General features: G+C 52.7%; 1 protein-coding gene across 7 annotated transcripts in view; it reads right to left on the reverse strand.

Moving 5' to 3' along the window:
• Positions 1-10,866, reverse strand: part of ABCA7 (ATP binding cassette subfamily A member 7) — a 59,330-nt gene that overhangs the window by 2,316 nt on the left and 46,148 nt on the right. For 4 of the 7 annotated variants that reach the window (XM_027845376.1, XM_027845375.1, XM_027845379.1 and 1 more), the window contains 11 exons: positions 9,588-9,765; positions 8,539-8,654; positions 8,142-8,286; positions 7,897-8,020; positions 5,814-5,943; positions 5,278-5,410; positions 5,104-5,166; positions 3,994-4,100; positions 3,587-3,728; positions 885-1,019; positions 54-157 (listed from right to left, as the gene is read on the reverse strand). In XM_027845376.1, coding sequence (XP_027701177.1) covers positions 54-157; positions 885-1,019; positions 3,587-3,728; positions 3,994-4,100; positions 5,104-5,166; positions 5,278-5,410; positions 5,814-5,943; positions 7,897-8,020; positions 8,142-8,286; positions 8,539-8,654; positions 9,588-9,765 — 1,377 coding nt within the window. Of the gene's footprint in view, positions 1-53; positions 158-884; positions 1,020-3,586; positions 3,729-3,993; positions 4,101-5,049; positions 5,167-5,277; positions 5,411-5,813; positions 5,944-7,896; positions 8,021-8,141; positions 8,287-8,538; positions 8,655-9,587; positions 9,766-10,866 lie in introns of those variants that run through there. The other 3 variants (XM_027845377.1, XM_027845378.1, XM_027845380.1) reach the window with 3 other exon arrangements.

Consider the following 10,866-nt stretch of genomic DNA (forward strand, 5'->3'; position numbering starts at 1 on the left):
CACACACACACACACACACACACACACACACACACACACACACACACTCCTACCTGTGTGAGGTGAGCACCACGCAGCGTCCCTCCCTGACCACAGCCAGCACACTGTTCCAGAGGCAGCGGCGGGCCCCGGGGTCCATCCCAGTGGTGGGCTCATCCTGGGGGGGGCAGAGGCCCAGAGGGGAGGATTAGACAATCAGACCAGACTGGAGAGGTGCCCAGCCCTCCACTCCTGCCCTGCAGCCCTGCAGCCTGAGGACTGTCCTCAGGACAGCCCGAGAGCTCCTGTGCCAGTCTCCTTCTCCGCACAGGCAGAGATCTCTCCTCAGGTGGGTTGGGGAGAAGCTCATTCAAACACCACTACATCTCTTACTTCCCCTACTCCCACACTCTCGCAGAACCTCTGGATTCTGAGTTGAAATGACCTGAAAACCAGTCCAGCCCCCTCATTTTACATCTGGGTCTATACCAAGGCCTACAGAGGGGAAATGCCTTGACCAAGGTCATACTGCTGGAGCCAGAAGTCAAACCCAGGTCCTCTGAACCCCAACTCCAGCGCTCCTTCCAATATAATGTGTTGTCACCTCATCCAATGCTTCTATTTTACAGATGGGGACACTGAGGCCCAGAGAAAGAAATAAAGTTGTTCAAGGCCACCTAGCACTGATGTCTATGGTGGAGCAGGTAACAACGTCCCCTCTCACTTCAGAAGGAGGCAGTGGGTCAGTGAGGCTCAGGATTCCTGGGTTTGGTCCTGCTCCACGCCTTGGTTTCCCCACTTCTCAAAAGGGCACAATGACCCCCCAAATAAGGGGGATGTGAGTTAGGAGGGGGTGACCCTGAGGATTCCATCCCCCTCCCCAACGATGACCCTGAGCGACTCACCAGGAAGATGACTGGTGGTCCTCCCACCAGGGCGATGGCCGTGGATAGCTTCCTCTTGTTCCCGCCACTGTAGCTGCCCGAGGGCTGGTCTGCATACTGCAGCAGCCCCAGCCTGGTCAGGCCCCACTGGGCCACCTGCCAACGGGAGAGACTAGGAGGAGCTCACCCGAGGCCGGGGGGCTCCGCGTGGGCTCTGCGCCGTGGGGGAGGCCAAGGAGGGGCACAAGGGGGAGACAGGGAGAACGCCGCCAGCTCGACAGGCTATAAACGCAACTCCTCTTACGACAAAACCAATGTCATGCCTCCCTTTGCATGGTGCGATGGAAAGAGCCCTGGAATCTGGACTTGGGAGATCTGGGTTCAAATCTTGGCTCTGCCTTTTCCCAGCTGTGTGACCTTGGGCAACACCCTTTCCCCTAGAAGCCCAACGTTCCCTGTGTCTCAAAGGGGGGTACTGATTCTTGTGTGCTCTCTATCTCTGCCCAAAGAAGGCATTTTGTAACCCTAAGAGCACTGGAGAAATGGGAGCTTTTAAGAACAAAAATCTGGCATTTATTAAGCACCTACTGTGTGCAAGACCGTATCATACCACCTTTCATAGACCCATCAGGGGAGGGTCAGAAGCCTTAAAGATCATCCAATACAACTCCAAGTTCTCCAGCCTCCCCTTTGCTCTTATTTCACCCTCACCTCTACTTACCCCCCCCTTATCTGTCTACATGTCTTTGTCCTCTGACCCCATCCGCATGAATGCTCCCTGAGGACAGAAGCCATGTCCTATCTTGGCATCCCGACAACAAGCCCCAGAGGAGTAACCAGGCTTTCACCTACAGCTGGGGTGCTTTGAGTGTGGCCACGTATAAGACATGACTCCAGATTGGTGAAGAGAATGCCCAACATCACCCGACACCGAGACCCGGAGGGTGAGGTGACTTGTCCAGGGTCACACAGCTAGCAGGCAGGAGAGAGGATCTGAACTCTGGTCCTTTGGTACTGAATCCTCACATTCTTTCCCCTGTACCATTACATTTTACAGATGGGGGAAATCAAGGCCCGGACACAGTAATAGGTGATTATGGAGAATGAAAAAAGCAAACCGTCACCTGGGGGTCAACTCTCAAGCAGCCCCCACTTAGAGGGACGAACCCTCCCCCACAACAGAACCAGCATCTATAACTGGGGCTGTCCTGAAAACTGCTCTAGCTCAGCAGGACGCGCCAGGCGTGGGCTCTACTGGCAAAGCCTTCAAAGGCCCAGAGTCACCCCTACTAATGAAAGTAGCCCAGATATCCAGCCAGCCTGCGCCAGCCTCCTTGTTCGGTACCTCACGGAGGTACAGAGCGGGGAACGCCTTCAGGCATGGGCCGGGCAAAGGGCCAGGTCTGTGGTGCAAGGACCAGCCTGGAATGCATCTCCTCTTCACCTCAGCCTACTAGGGGCTTGGATTTCTTCAAGGCCCAGCTCAAATGTCACCTCCTTTTTTGGGGGGGAGTGAGGCAATTGGGGTTAAGTGACTTGCCCAGGGACACACAGCTAGTACGTGTCAAGTGTTTGGTCTGAGGCCGGATTTGAACTCAGGTCCTCCTGACTTCAGGCCAGTGCTCTATCCACTGCTCCACCTAGCTGCCCCCAAATGTCACCTTCTTTAAGAGCCTTTCTTGGTCCTCCTTCCCTTGCCTTCCCCACCCACTCCCTTGTGCGTTCTCCTCCCAATGAGCTTCTATCTATTCTGTATTGAGTCACATGGGGAGCTGGGGTCTCCCCTGCATCGATTCTTTGAGAGCAGGAAGAGTTTCATTTTTGATTTTGCATTCTCAATGCTTGGTATATAATAGGTGCTTAATAAATGCTTGTTTCTTGGTTGATCACCAATAATGTATTAGCTTGGCCAAGGCAATTCAGGAAGCAATCCGGTGAGGCTCAGGCCTGAGGTGGGCTCACCCGTGGGGCAGAGGCCCGGGAATGGGGCATCAAGTCCTCAAACTGGGCTGAGGATGGGCCCAGGTGTCCACTCCCACACTGCATCCCTGCAGAGCACATAGAATCCCCACAGGCGTGGGTTCCCCCAGGACAGTGGGGATAGCTCTTTCATATTTACAAAGCATTTTTACATAGATTTTTCTTACTGGATCATGACACCCACCCTGCAAGCAGGGCAAGGGTTATTCCCTACATGTGAAACTGAGGCTTGAACAAGGGAAATGACTCGTCCAAGGACCTACAGCAAATGACAGAACCAGGATATGAACCCAGTTCTCCTGGTTCCAAGCCCAGGGTTCTGTCCATGGTGCCATGCTGCATCCTGGATGCTGGACATCGCCCATGAGAGTAACTCTGTGTGTGTGTGTGTGTGTGTGTGTGTGTGTGTGTGTGTATGTGTGTGTAAGAGAGAGAGAGTGCATATATATGTGTGTGTGCACATGAGACAGTGTGTGTGTCTCTGTGTCTGTTTCTATAAGTGAGTCCTAAATGAAACTGTGGAATTAAGTATCCACTAATAGGAATCCTGGTCTCTCGATGTCCCTCTCATGCTTTGCTCTGTGGTTTGCACTGCAAGATAAGCCACACCGTAACATACCAGGGCTTGTGGATAGTTTGGGGAGCTGGGCCTCTGTGCAGGACAGTGGCAGAAGCAGGGATGACATTGAGGGTTCTTTGTGGGTGCAGAGTTAATGGAAACAGGGTACCCTGGGGGGACTTACCTGGGCAACCTCTCCCTCAGGTACCCCCCGGAGCCGGGAGAAAAATTCCAGGTGCTCTCGGCCAGTCAACAGCTCGGTGATGGCGTCAAACTGGGGGCAATAGCCCATGTGGGTCTGGGCTGCCTGCAGGTCGCTCAGGATGCTGTGGGGCGGGTGGGGGTACAAGGAGATGGGGCGGCAGAGGGATGGGAAGAGAGGGGTAGGGGACAAAGGAATGGAGAGGGAGGGATGAGAGGTAAAGAATGGGACACAGATGGATGGAGAGAGAAGGATGGTGGGGGCTGGGTCCTTCTGTCCTCTAGCAATAGTCTAGGATCTTTGGGAGAGGGGCTTCCCCCCCCCCGCCCCAAGTCCCTATTTTCTCCCACTCTCCAGCCTCCCTCCATGAGGGTTCCCCCTTCACTCACCTGCAACCCATAAGGATGGCCTCACCCCCACTTATTGGGGTGTCCCCTGTCACCATGCGGAATGTGGAAGTCTTCCCTGCCCCATTTACCCCCAGGAGCCCAAAACACTACAAGGAGGGAGGGAGGGGAAGAGAAAGAGGAGACGGAGACAGAGACAGAGACAGAGACAGAGAGGAGAGACAGAGAGACAGAGAGAGAGAGGAGAGAGGAGAGTCAGTTTGTTAAAACTATGTGTCTCACCCCAATCTCCAGTCCTGCCCTCTGAGAACCTCCATCTGGATACCCCATAGGCATTTCAAACTCAACATGCCCAAAGTGGAACTCGTTCTATTTCCCTCAACCCACCCTTCCTTCCTAAGTCCAAAATATCTCAGCTGAAGGTCCTGTCTTCCAGTCCTGTCCCTGACTCATCTCTCTCCCTTAACCCCCATATCCGGTCAGTTGGCTGTCCAATCCTGGCGACTCTCTCTCCCCAACATCTCTCCCATCCATCACCGCCCCCCCTCAACTGATAAAGCTTTAATTGATCCTTATCAGCTCTCATCTGGACTACTGTAAGAGCCCCTGGTCGGCCCCCTGGCTAATCTCTCCCTGCTCCAATCCAGCCCTCACACAGTTGTCAAACTGGTTAAGTAAAGGTTTGACCCTCTCACTTCCCTACTTAAAAGCCTCGAGCCTCTCCCCAGTGCGTCCTCAGCTTAGCATTCAAGGCCTCCCCGGCCCTATGTCCCAGCGGGCGCTCACGCCCCCTCACTACTCCAGTCCGGGTGGCTCGCTCGCTGTGCTCTGGGCCTGTCATTTAAGCTTGCCCCCATGAGCCTTGCACCAGCAGCCCCTCACGCCCTGGCTCGAGCCCCCTCCTCACCTCCTCTCTGCAGAATCCTTAGCTGCTTCCTCGGCTCTGCTCAGGTGCAGCCCTTCACATCGGACCTGTCCTAACTCCCGAACTTGTTAACACTTTCGTTCTCACTAAGTATTTGTTGGGTTGGATTTACTAGCTACATGACAATGAGCCCCCGTCCCCTCATCTGTAAAACACGGATAATCAACACTTGCATGGCTTATGACGGGGCTCTTGTGCCAAATGTGCTTCTAAGCAGTTATCTTTACCTCCCCCGGGGGGATCCCCACGCACACGTGGTCCACAGCTGGCTTCTTCTGGCCCCGGTATATCTGGCAGAGCGTGGGAGAAGGAACAGAGACCGTTGCGGACAGACCCATGGCCCCACATGAATACCCAGATGTGCAAACAGATACCTGCCCCGGGGCTCCCCTGTCCCTCACCTTGGTCAGGTCCTTCAGCACCAGGACATCTCCCTGGGTGGCCCCCTGCCGAACCCGTTCCCGTTCCCGGCCCACGTCCTCATCCTCTTCCTCGTCCTCCTCTCTCAGCAGGGGCTGAGGCCCCAGCGACCATCTGGGGGACACGCAGAGTAAGTGTGAGAGTGGGAGGCAGTGCCCACAACCTCATCCCTGTCCCCTAGACTTCTCATTTTTCAGCCCCCCACCCCCCAAATCGTATACCCCCAGATTCCTGGGAACCTCACTCCCTTTCTTTTTTTTTAATAATTGATTTTTAGTTTTCAACATTCACTTCCGTAAGATTCTGAGTTTTAGGTTTTCTCCCCCTCCCTCTCCCATGCCCCCAAGACGGCGTGCAATCTGATACAGGCTCCACTTACACATTCATATTAAGCACACCCTCTCTCTCTTTCTCATCCAAACCCCAGGAGCACTTATCGTTACCTCCCTGGTTCCTAGCCCAGGTTGCCCCAGATCACTGCTCCTTATTCCTGACCCCCAGCCTCCCCCGGGCTGACCTAGGTAGAAGACGGCCTCGGTGCTGCAGGAGGAGGGTCAGGAGAAGGAAGACAGGTCCCTGCAGCCCCATAGCAAAAAGGTTCTTGCCAACCAGCTCCCAGCTCAGCGGGGACTGGGATTGCTCATCTCCTGTGGAGAAGGAGCCCACATTAGGTAGGAGCCTGCCTCGGAGACCTGCAAGCCAGCCACTGCACAGAGATGGGCAAGCCAGGAGAGGAAAGCAAGCTGGGCTCTCTGGGACTCTGGCTTCTCTCATCCTGATTTCAAAGCTTTCAACTGAGCCTTCCCTTCCTCTAGAGCCCACCAGAGCTCTCTACTGCCCGCTGCACCAAAACTAAAATCTCAGGTTAAATTAAGACAGGCTTGGACTGAAAAAGGGATGGTCATTTTCAGCTCTGGGCTCCACATTACAGGAAGGGAACTGATAAACTGGAGAGTGCCAGGAAGGCAACTTTCCTTTCATTCTTTATTTGTCTTGTTGTTCAGTTGTGTCCGACCCCATTTGGGGTTTCTTGGCAGAGATACTGGAGTGGTTTCCTTCTCCAGCTCATTTTACAGATGAGGAAACTGAGGTAAACAAGGTTAAGTGACTTGCCCATGGTCACACAGCTAGTAAGAGTCTGAGGCCTCATTTGAACTCAGGTCTTCCTGACTCTAGGCCCAGTGCGCTGTGCACCATGGCGCCACCTAGCTGCTCATTTATTTGACTTTGTATCCCAAGCACTTAGCACAATGCCTGGCACAGAGGTAAGTGCTTAAAAATTGCCTTTCACTCGACTTACTGGTGGGTTTGGTTATTCTGCCTCCACCTGAAGACCTCCAGGGAGAGGAAACTACCAGCCCTCCTTTGCTGGAAGATTTTCCTGGCATTGAGCCTAAACTACTCTAACTCCCATCTGCTGACCCCCATCCTTCCTTTTGGGGCCAAACAGAAAAGTCCCATGCCCCTTTTAGCTCGAGACTCTTCAGAGGCTGGGAACGTCTCCACCTTCCCCTTCCTCACCCCAATCTGAGTCTTCTCCAGGCTAACCAAGCCTCATGTTTGGACTCAGGGCCCTTCACTATCCTGGCTGGCCCCCTCTGGACCCTTTCCAGCTTATCAATGTCCTTCTTAGACTGAAGTACCCAGAACTGAATATGGTACCCTAGATGAAATCTGCACAAGGCCTAAGACAGCAGGACTATTCAAACCAGGGCCTTCTGACTCCAAATGGAGTCCTCTTTCTAGAGGTTACCAGGGACTTTCTTCACAACACTCTCAGGAAAAAAACTGCAAAAATTATTATTCCCATTTTAAAAGCAAAGAAATTGAGGCTTGGAGGTTAAGAGATTTATTCAGTTACACACGGTTATTAAGTGGATGAGCTAGGACAAGATGGCACATCTCCTGGCTTCAAGCCCAGCCTTCTTTCCACTGCCCAATGTTGTTTTTCAGTCTGACCAAAGTCTCATATCCTTGTGCCATCTTCCTTGAATGGCAGTCCGGGGCGGCAGAAAGAGCCCGGGATTGGGTCAGGGGACCTAGCTGCTAGTGCCAGCTCTGGTTAACTCTCTTTGGGGCCTTAGACAAATTATTTCCCTTTTCTGGGTGTCAGCCTCCTCCTTTGTAACATGAGGGGGCTAGACCAGATGGAATGTTCTTCACCTACTGCTTTCTGTTTTATACTTCCAGGTGACCCCCCAGGGATCTGCCCTTTTTTAGAGGTCAGAGCTTAGTACATCTGAATCATAAAATGAACAGAGCACTGGGTGCCGACTCATTCTTTCTGATCTTACACCTCTGAGTCCTGTCTCTCCTGTTGTGAGGGAGGCTACGTCAGGTCAGAGTTTGGGCTGTTCTTGCACTTGGATGCTGCCTTTCCCACACCTGACAGCCGACCCAAACCCCGGGTTTCGTCTGCTACAGAAGAGCTATATATAAGAGCTGGTAGTCCTCAGGAAACAGAATGTCCGAGCTGGGAGGGCCCTTAGAACACAGGAGGTCAGACCTGGGAGGGCCCTAAGAACACAGGATGTCAGGGCTGGGAAGGCCCTTAGAACACAGAACACAAGCTTCGTCTCAGCTAGGTGAGGGACACTCACCTAGGCGCAGGAAGGCATCAGCCATAGCTTGGTTCCGAACCATGTCAATGAGTCCTCGGCCTAGGCAGAAATGCGGGAAAATGAGGAAAACTCTCTTCAGAATCCAGCTCACATCCTTCAGTTTCTGTTTGGGGCAGAGAGGCAGGTCAGGGGATCCTTAATACAATTCTCCCCTTCCCCCAGGAACCTAATCTAGAGATTTAGCCACCCACCCACTATAGTGCCAACCACCAGACCTCCCAAACCTGGTTGGAAAAGAGCTCCAGTACAAAAGTGGCCACACTGCTATTGATGCCAATGAAGAGGTTGAGACAGGTCAAGACCACATAGGCTGTGCTGGGCACAGAGAACAGGAAGGAGGCTGGGTACATGAGTGGAGTGATGGACCAGCTGCAGAGGAAGGAGAAAGGATGCATGGGTATCATGGAAGGCACATGGCCTGTCGGAGGAGACAGGCATCACAGGACAGAATGGTACTCTGGAGGCATGGGCATTATGGTGGCCTGGAGCCAAAGAAGAATGGGTGTGATCAGTGGGGATCAGTGGTGCAACAGACACAGGCACTGGAAGGGAAGAACTGGGAACTCTCTGAGGCCGTGGGCATCTGGGGAGCGGGCAGAGGGCATTAGGTAAGGGCCTCACCCATACAGCAGCAGCAGCAGTAGGAGGGCAGGCAGATTCCGCGGGGCCACATACGCCTGCTGCTGGAAGCCCAGGAAGATGAGCACCACCAGCGCTGCTGGCACCATGTAGTTACACTGTGGGGGCAGGAGATAGCCCTGTCACTACCAGTCACCTCCCCACTCCTATCACCACCCCACATCTAGGTGCAGCAGGTCTCCCCAAATTCCAAGAATTCTGGACCTGCCAGGGAAAGTGGGCACTGGCTTATGTGCCCTCAGGTAAGTCTCTTCTCTGGACCCCAGTAAAATGAGGGGGTAGGGCCTATCCAGGTCTGGCATTCTATGTTCTAAGAGTCCTCCCCACTCTGACATTCTGAGGCCAGTGCCCGAAGGGGTTCCTGGAATGGGCGGGGAAAGACCTGAAATCAGCCTGCTCGAGGTCCTCTCCCCCCCATATCTTCCCGCTCTCGGCTCTTACAACAGTGAGCGCGAGTGATTCAGAGCTTGAATCTGTCCTGTCTGACACGGGTCTCTTTTTCCTAAGTGAGTTGTGTCTCTGCAGTGGGACTCTCAGCTCTCTGAGGGAGGGGCCAAGTTTTCCCAGAAGAATCTTAGCATGTCAGAACTGGGAGGAACCTGAGAACGAGGAATGTCAGAACTGGAAGGAACCTTAGAACATGGAATGTCAGGACTTGGAGAGACTTTAGAATACAGAATATCTGAACTGAGGGCCCTCAGAACTTAGGACATCTGATGGGGGGGTGGAGAGAGGAAGGCTGGTGGTAGGGTGGAACACCTTAGAACAAAGAATAAAGAATGTTACAGCTGACAGGGGCTTAGAACACAGAAGAATATCAGAGCTAAGAGGAACCTTAGAACATAAAACGTCAGGGCTGGAAGGGCCCTTAGAACACAGGATGTTGGAACTTGTAAAAGTGTTAAGACCATCTAAAATCCGGAGCAGAAGACTCACGTGTCAGGACAGCAGTAGTGCCTGGAGCACAACCCAAGACTTCTAATCCCTTGACCAACGGCTATGTCCTGAGCCCTACCCCAGCCCCCTCTTACCATGTCCCATGCAAAATTGCCCAGCCAGTAGAGGGTTGGAGGCAGGCCCCCCAGGAACTGCAAGTGCTTGGCGCAGCTGACTCGGTCTTCAATGAGGAAGAGCACAAAGCTGGCTGGGACAAAGGACATGGCAAAGAGCACGCAGACAGACACCAGCACATCCACCGAAGAGGCCATCCTAGGAAAGGGCTAGGGGTTACCGGCTGCTGGCCGAGGCCGAGGGGAAGGGAAAATCACAGGCACAGAAGGAATGAGGAAGAGGCTGGTGGAGGGCTTGCAGCTGGGTTTCCTGAGAGACCACCAACCATGGGGCAACAAGGCACTAGGTGATGTGGCCAGAGGCCAGGGGATAAAAAGCCAGAGGTGACACTGGGTTAAAGGAATCCACGATTAAGGTCATAGATCATGGTGGGTCACCAAGCATGGGGTTAAAGATTATAATGGAGTAATGGTTAAGATCATGGAGGTCATGGAGCACAAGGTTAAAGGTCAGAATAAAATGATCACAGAATTGAGAGTCAGAAGGCACCTTGGATATCTATCACGTGGTCCAACCCCCTCATTTTAGAGCGAGGACTTTTCCAGGACAACAAAGCCGGGATTCCAATCAAACCCAGGGCTCTTTCCCCAGCACCATGGTGACTTGGGTAGTTAAGAGGTCAAAGATCATGGAGGTCGGAGACCCTAGGACCATCCAGCTTATAACTGGAAGGACAGATCATCAAGGGCTGGCCTTCTTAACCTCTATCATGTGCTAGATACCTTTGACAGGCTGGGGAAGCTAAAGGATCCCTTAAAAAATAAGGTTTATAAAATACATACATAGGATTACAAAGAAAACCAATTACATTGAAATACAGTTATCAAGATTTTTTTTTAAAGTCCATACTGCAGGTTAAGAACCCCTGATTTAGGTTTGGGTTCAGTCCTTTCAGTTATGTCCAACTCTTCGTGATCCCGTTTGGGGTTTTCTTGGCAAAGATACTGATCTAAGTTACACTCATTTTGCAGATAAGGAAACAAGAGGTATAGAAAAGGGAAATAATGTGCCCAGGGCCACACAGCAATGAAATAGCAGAGCTGGGATTCTAACCGAGTTCCTCTTATGCCAAAGTCAATGCTCTTTTCATTATTTCACGTAAATGGGGAAGGAGGCAAGGTCAGACCCACAGAGACTAAGAACAGCAAGGCTGACAATGAAAAGGACACCAGGATGTCAGGGTAACAGGGCTCTGGTCAATTACAGCAGCCAGTGTGACCGCCACACTCCCTCTGACCA

Source organism: Vombatus ursinus, unplaced genomic scaffold, assembly GCF_900497805.2.
Source record: "Vombatus ursinus unplaced genomic scaffold, bare-nosed wombat genome assembly UNPS02014961.1, whole genome shotgun sequence".
In the NCBI taxonomy this organism is placed as follows: domain Eukaryota; kingdom Metazoa; phylum Chordata; class Mammalia; order Diprotodontia; family Vombatidae; genus Vombatus; species Vombatus ursinus.